Raw genomic sequence first — 13699 nt, forward strand, 5'->3', positions numbered from 1 at the left:
CACGCTACCTGCCCAAGCTGAGCAGCTTTTTCTCTTCTGACAGACAACAGAGGCGTGACTGTGCACCTCGCCTGCTTCATCTGAGGAAAGCTGCTGAGTGGGTGGAGATGTGAGAGTACAATTCTGACATATGCAAGCAGATTATATTAGGATTATGATAACAGGAAAATACTGATCAAAGCAAATAAAACATACAGTGCTTTGTGATTAATCTTCTAGTTCAGATTCAGCAGGGATCACCTGGAGCAGTGGGAAACAATGCAGTGTTCATAGAACTTTCAAATAAAACTAGCATCACCTGTAACTGCTGAAAGATCACAGAAAGATCCCACAAACCCAGAATAAAGTGCAGTAGACAACTGTTCACATTTTAGACAATCTGAATGAAGAAGTTCCTCTAAAACCTACAGATCTGTCAGGACATTGTTACTCTCTTGCATCTTGCAGTGTGGCATCTTTCTCCAAACTAAACTGACCATCACATTTAGTCTGCACTGCACGAGACCAGTGTCTTCTCCTCAAACATGAAAAGACAATCTTTCTCCAAACTAAGTGGTGATGGGTCAGAATGTGGCGTGGAGTGTGAGGGCAGATGTGAGGGTCAGAGGCACGTGGTGGTTTCTGCAGTATTCCTGTTATTCAGGTCTGCTGTCGCCAGACACATTTTTCTCTGGGACCTCTACATGCCATTCTCCACATTCTCACTCGCTCGGCCTATGCACAGTAAACCCTCTGCTCCACTAATTACACCTCAGCAGCACAAAATAGCCCAGTCCCCTTTTGAAGATCTGCAAATGCCTCCAAGTATTTGAACCCCCATGAAATATTCAACTTTGTGAGAAGAGCATCAATAACCAAGTGATTATCATGCATTCTGCAGCTGCTGTCTGCTTCCTGATGTGTCTCCGACACACAGGACAGAGCACAATCAGACTCATTCAGACACAAATAATGTTGATACATTAAAGGACTTGATTTAATCAAACTGTGTCCCCAGATTTGAGGTAAACATGTTCAAATCAAATATAGCACCGAATGGTAGCAGTCAGTGCTAATGCAGCCTCTGCAGCTCAGTGGGACCAATTCTGGGGGTTCTGAGCCTTCACATGAGGCACGGCCTGTCCATATATGGAGAAGGAGAAAAATCTTCATGTATCCTCTATCTGCAGTTTAAGTTGTGATAGTGCTGACAGAGAAGAGAGAACAGGCAACATACAGGGCCTTTAAATAATGCTCAAATAAACACATTTATGATTGACAATGCTGTGATGGTCTAAGCGGCGTCACCCACTGGGCGCAGTGAGATCTCCCCACGTTTCACACACATTTCACTTATTTGACTTTACTTTGATCTTCCATGTCTGTTACAAATGCTAACACTGATGCCATGGTGGTGTTTGCGTGTGCGTGTGTGTGTGTTTGCTTGTGCGTGGGTTTGTGTGTGTGTGTGTGTGTTTGCGTGTGTGCATGTGTTTGAGTGTGTGTGTGTGTGTGTGTTTGCCTGTGTACTTGTGTTTGATTGTGTGTGTGTGTGTGTGTTTGAGTGTGTGTGTGTGTGTGTTTGCTTGTGCGTGGGTTTGTGTGTGTGTGTTTGCTTGTGCGTGGGTTTGTGTGTGTGTGTGTGTGTGTGTGTTTGCGTGTGTGCATGTGTTTGAGTGTGTGTATGTGTGTGTTTGCCTGTGTACTTGTGTTTGATTGTGTGTGTGTGTGTGTTTGAGTGTAGAACAGTTGACTTCACAGACAGCAGCTGGTTAGCCGAGTTTAGCACAAAGAAAGAGAGACAGATTTAGCCCAGCTCAACAGTAGCCAAAACCAATAGAACACCTGCATGCTTGGTTTGGCCAGCAGTAGCTCTGTTTTGAAGTAGTAGTAGTAGTACAAGTAGTACAATATTGGAGCTACTTATATCTAATACTTCAGTAATTCTGTTGTATACTGCAATAGCATTTAACAAAACATATCAATCAGATTTGTTTGTTGTAGGCTACCAGAGAATGAAAACACTGGAATAACCAAATAAAAATACCAACCTTTAATTGACATTTAAGCTGTGTGGATTGAAGCATCTGTGTTCTCGCCCAGAACGTGCCAACCAGTCCTGACGAAATGTTAAGCACTGAGCCCCTCTTATGTGCCTTGCTTTTATGGAGTGATAAATTCATTCTCAAATATCAACAGACAATTACACAGTTTAATTTAGTCACATACAGAACATACAGTGAAGGATAAAACAGGATATGAGTTTCAAAGCGTTTGTGCGGTCGAAGTACAAAAAGTGTGAATAAAAAAACACAACTAAGAAATGGTTGTGTTTCTATTAAAAAAAGACAGTGAAAACACACAAGTGGCAGTGAAGTAGAAAATACTTTGGGATAAAAATACTCTTTTGCTGTGATCTCATTATCAAGAAGAGACGCAGTATAGATGCGGTAGATGCCATCAACGTTGCCTGGGGGTGTGGTGCTAACTGTAGGCACTGCTCTGTCTGAGGTGTTATTCAACTTTAATCTCTGCTTTATTTAATCACAATCTGACCAGAAGAACAAACACCTAAACAGAACAGCGAACGTTTGTATTGATCACAGGCTCCTGAAAATGTTCCATTTGTCCTTTAGTTCCATTATGTGTGTTTTTGACAGTGTTTGCTAATGTGTGCATCGTGTCACCATGGTAACTAATAAACGTTCGACCATTAGAGATACATGTAGAATACCCCAGACATGATGTCACTGCAAAGTATCAATAAAGCACACGTTGATGTACAAAGTGTTATTGCTGCGTCAGGAATAGTAGCTGATACATAACGTGTCCATGGAGCCACTGCTCAGATTTCTTGCAGCAGATTGGCTGGAAAGAAGCCAAGTTTTCGTCCCGTACTGACCTTTAGGTAACCGTTCACCTCCTCACCCTTCTTCACCACAATCTGGACACAATAGACACACCAGATCAATGTTACACTGTGCCATATTGATCAAATTATACAAGTTATACATTCAATCTGACTAATCTGACACAAAACCTGACCCAACATTTACTCCAAAAATGAAAGAACTATAAAAGTAATAACCGCAACCGATGATATGTAATGTCTTCTGCAGTCACTCAATGAACTCAATTTGCATCCATACAAATCTCATGATGTTCTTATACAGATTAAAAAGGGAGGATTATGCAAAATTGACTTGTTGGAGCTTTACACCATGTTATAACACTGTTCCCTCATAACAAACATGCTTGAAGTGGTTTTATATGTCATCTGTGCATGTGTTGCGATCTCTTGAGCACTATTCAAAAAGTTAAAGTACAAGAGCAGGATCCAAAACTCAACTTGACAAACCTGAGGCGATGTGCTGCAGTTTCATTAGTAGAACGCACACTGATTGTGTTGTGATAGCACTCTGAAGGGGGAGTGAGCAAAGAGACAGTGAGCAAAGAGAGCGTATGTGTGTCAAAAGGAAGCTGAGATTAATTATACAATTTAATACCTATTGCATTTTCAGAAAAGTAAAAGGTAATATGGCAATGTTATGTTATGTTATTATCCTTTTTATTTGTCAAAAGTTTGGACACATCTTCCTTTTGTTTTGTCAGAAAATATTTGTTGGAGTTGTTTCACGTTTTTTCTTTGCTACATAATTCCATATACCTTTCTTCTTATATTTGATGTCTTGCTTATGTATCTAAAATGTAAAAAGTAGTAAAAATAAAGAAGAAAAAAGTATGCATATGACTGTGTGTGTGTAAAGAAAATACTGTGTTGACCTGGTCCTTCTTGAGCGTGATTTGGCCCATTTCTCGGTTGCCCACAAAGGAGCGCATCACTTTGTACACCCTCTCTCCCGCTCGCACCCGGATGATGTAGTTGGCCGGGATGAAGCCCGTCCTCTCTCCGCTCTTGCCCTGGAGGAGGGGGAGGGGGAGGTAAAGCACAAACAGCTGAGTGGATTATAACAGGACTGTCTTATCTACATGCCCGCAGTACTGGTTTTAAGAGGCAGTATCGTCAGTTGTTAAAGACAAATAACTGGAGGCTTGGTGGATTTAAGCGCTAGTGTTGTATACGGCTGCTGTGTCCATGGGCAAAGCATTTCACCCATGTAAAGATTCTCAACCATCCAACTCCACTAAAACTATACATGCCCTCAGTTATATTATTAACTTTTATAATGACTTTTGTGCTATTTGGGAGAACCTACAATGTACAAATAAATTCAGGGTTAATTTTAAAAATCATAGAGAAAGAGAAATCATAAATAACACAATTCTCTGAAAAATAAAAACTCTCTGTGTCTAGATCATCTTTACTTTAGTATTTAGTAGTACAGTGAATTTGACATTATAGTTCTGCTTTAGAAAGACAACAAATGCCTTATTAAAAAATTAAAAAACATAAAAATTCAGGTCTCACCCTCCACCATTCTTCATTAGAGTCGTCGATTACTGTGATGCGGTCGCCGGGACTAAAACACACGTGTACAGAGTAATCAGATATCACAGTTTCATTCAATGTAATCATGTCTGCATAATACTGAGTACTTATAAAAGGGACTTACTGCACATCCAGATCATCCTTCTCTATGGCTTTAAAGCGGTACAGAGCCAGGTAGTAGTGAGACTGACTGAACACGCCAATCTTTCCTGGCTGAACCTTCTTATTCTAAAGCCCAAAAACAAAAAAAAATTAAATGCAAAGTATGTGACACTGTATAAAAAAGCAACATTGTGAAGTCTACTTCAAAATTCCTGAAGTTCTACATTAAAACAGTTCAAAAGAGTAACTTTACTTTTAGATACGTTCTGCTACAACATTAGTGTGAGTAAGAGCTATAGCCTTACCTTGTCATCAGAAGGTGCTTTGTCTCCTTTCTTGTCTCCTTCTACATTTGCTAAGAGAATTGAACGCAGAGAAATCTTATCACACACATGTTTGTTGGTATTCAGTTTTGCAATTCAGTGTAATATTAAGAGTAACATGAAATGGTAAATATGATGTTTATCGGAAGAAAACTGACCTCCATCGCCTCCCTCCTCATCTGCTTTTGGCTGGTTATCTTCATCTTCCATCATCATCACCATCTGAGCAAATCAGTGATGGGGAAGAATAATTTGAAAATCTATTTAGTTACAGAATACTGAATACCTGCATTAAAATGTATTTTGTAACGTATTTAAATGAAAGGTCCAATTAGAGTACTGTATTCTGAATACTTAGAATACTTTCAGTCAGGGTTGTATTTAAATTATAAGTGTAAAAATGCAACATGGGATTAAAAACAGCTTTATATTCAGTGTTGGGGAGTAACAGATTACATGTACTGGAGTTACGTAATCAGAGTACAAATTATGAGTAACTGTATTCAGTTACAGTTACTTTTTCAATGAGTGGTTGAAATAACTGGATTACATGGTAGTATTTTCCAGTTTTTCACATTTTGGGCTTTTTTTTTTTTTTTTTTTTTTGCGGTAATTCCACTCATTGCTGGAAACTAAACCAGGTCTAAATTTAGCAGCCAGGTCTAAGACAGGACTAAACCAGAACTAAACCAGGACTAGAACCAGGTCTAAACTAGATCTAAACCAGGACTAAACCAGGTCTAAACTAGATCTAAACCAGGACTAATCTAGATATAACCCAGGTCTAAACCAGGACTAAATTAGATCTAAACTAGATCTAAACCAGGTCTAAACCAGGTCTAAACCAGGACTAAACCAGGACTAAAATCAGGTCTAAACCAGGACTAAACCAGACCTAAAACAGGACTAAAACAGGATTTAACAGGATTTAACAGGATTAATCCTGCTGTGTGGACCGTTTCTCCTCCTCTTCTATTAATAATATTTTTAATTTGGTTAAATAAAGTCTGGGCTTTTTATTTTCTTTTATCAGACAAAACATCTTAAATGAAAATATCCTAGTCTTTGCTTCTCTACAGCAAATCAAGTAATCCAAAGTATTCAGATTACGTTACTCATGTTAAGTAATTTAATGGATTATGTTACAAACTACATTTTGGGGTGCGTAATCTGTAATCTGTAGGGGAATACATTTTAAAAGTCACCTTCCCAACTTTCTTTTGAATTTATTTATCATTGATCAGAGAGGGAAAAAAAATCACACTTGCAAGAGCAGTGTTTTATATTTTTCTCAGTTTAACCTTCATGTATATGTACTGCAGAGTCATTTTCATCCAGTTAAACACAATATCGCAATTATGTTTACATTCAGTATTTAATTTGGTAGTTTTATTTTGCTTCCTATTGGCAAGAAACTCACAGGCTCCAAAAGGAATGAATTATGTATCTATGTTCTTACATTCTTTTTGTCTTCTGAGCCTTTCTTCCTTTCCTTGTTGGCCATTATCACCCCAATACGCAGCGTCTCAAATACTGGATCTGTGCGGTTGGACTGTGCTGCTCATTGAAATATACACAAAGAAAAGTCAAATTAAAAAACAAACAAAATAAGATGTTTACAGTAAGCGTATGACACAATTAAAGGAGCCCATATTACGTTATTTTCTGATGTTCTATGATGTTCTGTGTTATGATGTTTTCTCATCAAAAACATACCTGGAGTTGTATTTTGTCAATCTCTACTGAATAAAAGGTAAAAGGTAACTTGAAAATTACCACTTCATGACATCATAAGGTGGAGCAGACCATTTTTAGCAGTGGAGATGTAGAGAGATTATTAATAAATCAAATCAAATCAAACTTTATTTATAAAGCGCTTTTCATACAAAACTGTAACACAAAGTGCTTTACAGTGATTAAAGACAATCCCACATTTCTATCCACCCACCCACTTACCCAACCCCCACAGCTGCCTGACCCCACACAACCAGACAACCCAAACACGCACACACACGCGCACACACACACACACACACACACAAACACACACACACAAACACGGTAAAATACATAAAACCACACATAGTAAGATGTGAGGCTAAATACAGGCGAACCAGTTGAGAAAGCACCATCAGAGCAGAGAGACGTCCACCACCACCAGGAACCACCACAGGGTCCAGGAGAGAGATGAAGCCCAGACACCTGAGGCCCAAGCACCACCCCTTCACCAGGAGCCCACGGGACAGACCCAGTGGCCACAGCTGGCCTCCGCTCCTGATGCAGAGGCTCCTACAGAGGAAACACTGGAAATCCTAAAAATATGCCTAAAATAAATAAATATAATAAAATATATACACTAGAAACAAGTAAAAGTATAAGACTTCAATCAAATGATACTCAAACATGTGTGAATGAAACAAAACACAACTCCAGACATGTTTCAATGAGGTAAAAATATTCTAACATGGCTTAAAGCTTCACTTCTGCGTAATATAGGACCTTTATACTCTAACATGCATGCTTGGGTTCAGAGGGTGGACTTACAAAACGGCAGCAGTTGTGAGACGGTGGCATTCTGCTGACTGCTGTACAGAGGGGAGCTGTAGGCCCGTCTAAAACCCGGAGGCTACCAAACAAAAAGCACAATGTATAAACAAATATATGAACTGGATCTCAAATCGGACTTCCAAAGAATTGAATTGACTTACAATTTTGCCAAAACATCTCTGGAACTCTACGTAGGACTGACACTGGTGATGGATGCTGGTTTTGCAGTTCTTACATCGCAACGCAAACTTATTATTCACTGGAAATAAAAATAAAAAACGATGGAACAGAATATGTGAAATTAGCCATGGTACTTGACCAAAATGACACTACGAAATGGTACATTAAAGTAAAAGTTTTGATAATATCTCAGTAGACCCAGTAAAGCTTGTGATGCATGGAAATTCAATCTGATCAATACTTTTATCACTCAATGTCATCTTAATTTTAAAAGAGCCCGTATTATGCTAATTTTGGTTCTATTATAACATTATTACCTCATCAAAAACACACCTGGAGTTGTATTTTGTTTCATTCACACACAAACCCTGCAGATTTATCAAAACAAAGAAAACAAAACACAACTGGGTATGTTTTTGATAAGGTAACAACATTATAACATGTCATAAAGCACATAAGAGTCAATTTTGTGTAATATAGAGCCTTTAAAGAATTCTAAGTTTCGTATTTAATATCTTAAAATCTTAAAACATTAGGCAAACATGAATAAATATCTAATGTAAAAAGCAGATTCTTACAGACTATCATTCGCGCACAGACGTCACAGAACTTGGGCTTCTTGCAGTAGTGGTCCTTGAACTTGTGTGGTTTGTCGTTGACAGGTTTGGGGGGTTCGGGAGGGGGCAGCTCCTCCTTCTCCTCTTCCTCCACCTCTTCATCGTAGATAAAGTACACCTGCACATGGGACAACACAGAGGTCACTAAAGACAGCAGAGAGGCCATGGACTCAGGCAATGCAGCGCTCAGCTTTGCACGCACTGAGCAAAAAGGAAGGGAAAGATTTCAAAATGTCCACTTATGTAAATCAAGCAATCTTAATTTACGTCAAGCCTATGGTCGGCACTTCTATCTTGAAAGTGTCTATAAATACCAAACGTCGGTTGAGTCATTCTGTGCTTAAGAGGTGGTCGCACCAGCTATAACACTTGTCTAATATTACAGTAGGAGGTTTTATAGGTATAGAGAGCATCGCTGTCTGTTAGCGCCTGTTTTATAAAGATAATACATTTACATAGGTTGAAAAGGTCCCCAGTGTCCACAGATTAGAGTTGTCAGGATATTAAAATTTGATACTCAATACCAATTTCGATACCGTAATGATGAAAAAAAAAACATTAGAATGTAATTTTCAGCTCAGAATCATAGTGCTTTGTTCTTTTTATCATGTGGTTCTATACTGATGTTGGTGTTGATTTCTTGAACAGTTTAATATCAATCTAAAACTGTTCAAAAAACATCCAATTTTACCACAGTTACAGGATTTTTTCAGTAGCGATACTTGTTACAGTTACTCAAAATTAGTATTCAGAATATGTATTCTTATTCAGTTACTTCCAGTGTTGGAAGTAAAGGTAGCAAAGTATTCTACTTAAGCCAAAATTTCAGGTATCTGTACTTTACTTAACTTAATTTGAAGTGAATACTTTTTACTTTTACTTCACTACATTTGAGAGAAGGTATGTGTACATTTTTAACTTGACTGAAATTGAAAGTATTATTTATGATAGTTTGAGACCTGCTGAAAAACCTGCAGGGTTTATTTTGAGCAAACAAAAATACAAAAATAAAAACAGACAGTGAAAATAATAATAAATAGTAATAATAATTTAATTGTTTCTCTTGAACAAAATTCAGCACAAATATTTATCAAAGTTACTACATTTGGAGCTTTATTAGATCCAAATGATTTAGATTCTATGGACATGTCATTGCTCTGATTCAAATACAGTCCCTGACAAAAGTCTTGTCGCTTATCCATTTTGTAGAAACAAAAGCTTATAACCTGACTTTAAATTAATCGATTGGTTTTAGAAATGTCTCATATGAAAGCTAAAACCCTCCCAAATTATGCTCAATATACTAAAATAAATTTGCTTCACTGAAGAAAGATTGATCATTTAATGAACACAGAAAGGTCAGATTTTGGAAAGACAAAAGTCTTGTCGTCTTGTCATATGATGCACCCAATCCTAGATTACAGCCTCACCTGTGATCAGTTACTGATCAATCAATTAGTGGGTGTGTATAAAAAGAACCCCAGCACACCAGACCTTCACATCAACTGCAACTTGACCTCTGACAACATGTCTAAGATCCACCCTGAGACCAAAGCGTTAATTATCAAGAGGCTGAAGACCAGATCCACTGCTGAGGTGGTGACACCTTCAATGTGTCTCAGCGTCAAGTACAAACAATAAGAAAAAGATCTGAAATGACTGGAGATGTTTTGACAAGCCCAGGTCCAGCAGACCCCGCAAGACAACTGCTCGGGAGGATTGTTTGTTGATTCAAAAATCCAAGGCCCCTTTTCCACTGCAGCAGACTCCACCAGGCCTGGTCACCTCAAGTCCCTGTGTCAACCACAACAGTTTGTAGAATTCAGTCTCGAAATGGCCTCCATGGTCGAATCAGTGCACAGAAACCAGCACTAAACAAAAGGCAATTAAAAAAACGTGTGGCATTTGCCAAGGTCCACAGCCTGCTAAAAGGATGGACACTGGAAAAGTGGCAGAAGGTGCATTTCTCAGATGAATCCTCGGTTGAATTACATCACAGCCGCTGCAAATATTGCAGGAGACCTACTGGAGCCGCATGGATCCAAGATTCACTCAGAAAAGTTTGGTGGTGGAAAAATCATGGTCTGGGGTTCCATCCAGTATGGGGGTGTGCGAGACATTTGCAGGGTGGAAGGCAATATCAATAGCCTAAAATATCAAGAAGTATTAGCTACCTCTTATATTCCCAACCATAAAAGGGGTCAAATTTTGCAGCAGGATGGTGCTCCATCGCATACTTCTATCTCTACATCAAAGTTTCTCAAGGTGAAGAAGATCAAGGTGCTCCAGGACTGGCCAGCCCAGTCACCAGACATGAACATCATTGAGCAGGTCTGGGGTAGAATGAAAGAGGAAGCATGGAAGGCAAAACCAAAGAATCTTGATGAACTCTGGGAGGCATGTAAGACACTTTCTTTGTTATTCCTGATGACTTCATCAACAAATTGTATGAATCATTGTTGAACCACATGGATGCGTCCTTCAAGCTCATGGAGTCATACAAGATATTAAATATGGATCTCACAGCACCACTACTTCATTCACTGACATTATGCAACATATTTTTGTATTTGAAGTAAATTATTTGTTCAATTTTCTGTAGGCGACAAAACTTTTGTCTTGCCAAAATCTGACCTTTCTATGTTCATTAAATGATCAATCTGTCTTCAGTGAAGCAAATTTATTTTAGTATACTGAGCATAATTTCGGAGGGTTTTAGCTTTCATATGAGACATTTCTAAAACCAGTCGATTAATTTAAAGTCAGGTTATAAGCTTTTGTTTCTACAAAATGGATAAGCGACAAGACTTTTGTCAGGGACTGTATTCCACAGTATGGTATTAAACAGATCTACCTTATATGTATTCTGTTACATGTGGTTTTATTACTTAAAAATACCTAGAAAAACAGGCATTCTGACTGTGGGCAGAGTTGCCTCTTCACAGATCTGACCTGTAACTTGGTCCGGTTTGGTCTCCATGAATATATAATACCATACTGCAAAACATAAAGCAATAACATCTCCATGGAGAAAAGCATATGACAGACACTCCACCAGAAAAGTTAGACAATGCACCTTTAACTTGAGTATTATTTTGCTTCAGTGTCTGTACTTTTGCTTAAGTAACAAAATGCAATACTTCTTCCACCAGTCTTCTTCTCAACACTGTGTATCGAGCATAAACACCATATAGTAATTTACAGTTAGTGACAGTGTGTCTGCGCTGAAATAGCAGTCACGTAGCAGAATGGTAAAGGTGGACATAAATATAGTATGGGACAGTGCTGGGGACAGCGGCTGACAGACTGCAGCCAGAATTATATATGACCCCAGGATTTACACTACAATAACTGCTAACCCCACAGATACTTCGCACATAACACCATCCCTATGTACCTCTATCAGCTTACAGAAGCAATAAGGAAGATTCCACTGTATTCAATAGCAGCGTAATCACAGTTTGAAGTAGTCATTTAAAGCATTGTTTCCCAAAGACTGGGTCGCGACCCTGAGGTGAGATTTTTTTGGGGGTCGCCTTGTCATGATCTGCATGGTGGTCTACAATAAACAGTTCTGCCTGTAAACCTGATCTGCTGCTGCGTTCTCCACCTTCACCCAGGACATGCTACAAAAATGCAGACAGGCCCACCTATCTCATTATAAATGTTAAGACATGTTTTGTATAATTTCTAATCAGTTTGAAATAATTTTATTGAAAATTTTGTTGAAATATTGCTGATTCAATTGAATTTTGAAAAGAAAAAGAGATAGGCTTCATTTAAAGTCCAAATAGGGGACTTATGGATTCATTCATTGCTGGTTCAATGACTGTTTTTCATTGTTTAAAACTTGAGTAATTCTAATTGTTCAGTGACACAGTTGACTCAGTCAACAATAAAATATCCTCATTAATGTTCAATAATGGTCAAATCCACCTTTATTTTGTGATTTACGAATAATGTTTGTTGACTTGGGTCACGAAGGTTTGTGACTTTTAAAATATGGGTCCCCAGAAAAAAAGTTTGGGAAACACTGATTTAAAGTTGTACAGTGTCATTTTTTGGTTGGGAGTCTGTTACCTGCTTTTTCCCATAGAAATGCCATTGATCTGCCTGGAATGTTCCACAATACAACATTAAACAACAATCTTACATTTATTCAATTACAGGTGGCTTTATAGCTCAAAAATACCTAGAAAAAACAAGCACTCTGACTGTGAGCGGGTCGCCTCTCCACAGACCAGACCTGTAACTTGGCCTGATTTGATCTCCATGAAGATAGAAAGGTTTAATAGCACACTGAGAAACATTCCAGAAAAAGCAATAACTTCTCCATGGAGAAAAGCATTTGATGGATCCTCCACCAAAAAAGTTAGACAATGCACCTTTAAGTAGTAATTTGGACTTTTAGTAATTGTCACAACAAACTGTTGACAGCAAAGTAAGCAAACTGAACTCTTCCTCACCGTGTTGTCTTCCTCTTTCACCACATTGTCAGGGAGGGGTGGGTTGTCATGAAAGTCCAAAGAATCCTTGTCATCCAGCCTGTTACCATAGTGCAGTTAATGTTACACAATACCAAAGTTTACACATTATAAATACATTCATTCGATGTTTGATGATTTGTACCGCACTTAATACTTAATCATTTAAAGAAACTTACGAGTCATAATTGGCCATATCGTTGTCATTCAGAAACTGGTCCAACAGAGGGCGCTAAAGGGCAACAGTGTGCAAAAGGTGTTATTAAAAATCACCATAACAGTACAACACCTCACCCTTATGTAATAGATAATCTTGATATGTCATTTTTATCTTTGCTCTGTATCTCCTTGCCATACTTCCAATAAATAAATAAATAAACAAACACTTCTTATATATAGCTTAGATATATTTCATATCTATTTTGTACTTTTTAAATTTGAACTTAATTATTTCAAAGTTTACAAGAATATTTTTTGTACTGTTATATTAATGTGAGTTATTATGTTGAAGTGATTAACTTTATGGATCAAAAGAGATTCTAAGTATAGTTCTAATAAAGAATGTTTAATATCTAGTCTAAATAAAGACACATTGTGGTCACATTTACAAGGAAAGATTTTGGAGGAGCCAGATAACCTAACCAACCTTTGTTCAAAAAAGGGTATGTTTTGTCAAAATATTTTAAACTATTGAAAACATTGAAAATAAATTATTTTGATTATTAAAAATTTATCCTCTGAATGTTCCTTTTCATATGAATGATCTAAAACAAATAAGTAATCAATACATGAAATGAAAACTCACTTTTTAGGGTCTTCACAGTCTTCTCTCTGGTCAAGCGTAGGGTGGGCTTCACTTAGGGCAGATCCAAACACTCTGAGACATTTTGCATGTTTTTACAGCCAGTGTCCCAGGGCGGTCCTTTAAACCACAGTCTGCTTAAATGGGACTCCAACAGGTGGGTGCTGTGGATGAGTAATGCAGAGAAGCCAGTCAAGCCCAGGCTATGTGTGAGC

At 38.0% G+C, this 13699-nt stretch overlaps 1 protein-coding gene across 1 annotated transcript; it reads right to left on the reverse strand.

Annotated features, from left to right (window-relative positions):
* Positions 1–2261: 2261 nt before the first annotated feature.
* LOC110154570 (SH3 and cysteine-rich domain-containing protein 3) lies at positions 2262–13577 on the reverse strand. Its single transcript, XM_055160684.1, has 13 exons — positions 13488–13577; positions 12862–12914; positions 12665–12743; positions 8160–8316; positions 7563–7660; positions 7399–7480; positions 6314–6411; positions 5013–5076; positions 4837–4886; positions 4554–4657; positions 4409–4460; positions 3763–3900; positions 2262–2923 (listed from the first exon to the last, which is right to left on the reverse strand). The coding sequence occupies exons 2-13, from the start codon at positions 12876–12878 to the stop codon at positions 2825–2827; spliced, it is 1038 nt and encodes a 345-aa protein (XP_055016659.1). The 5' UTR covers positions 12879–12914; positions 13488–13577; the 3' UTR covers positions 2262–2824.
* Between the last annotated feature and the right edge of the window lie 122 nt (positions 13578–13699).

Source organism: Boleophthalmus pectinirostris, unplaced genomic scaffold (genome assembly GCF_026225935.1).
Source record: "Boleophthalmus pectinirostris isolate CB_2022bp ecotype Guang Dong unplaced genomic scaffold, ASM2622593v1 HiC_scaffold_3, whole genome shotgun sequence".
Classification (NCBI taxonomy): domain Eukaryota; kingdom Metazoa; phylum Chordata; class Actinopteri; order Gobiiformes; family Gobiidae; genus Boleophthalmus; species Boleophthalmus pectinirostris.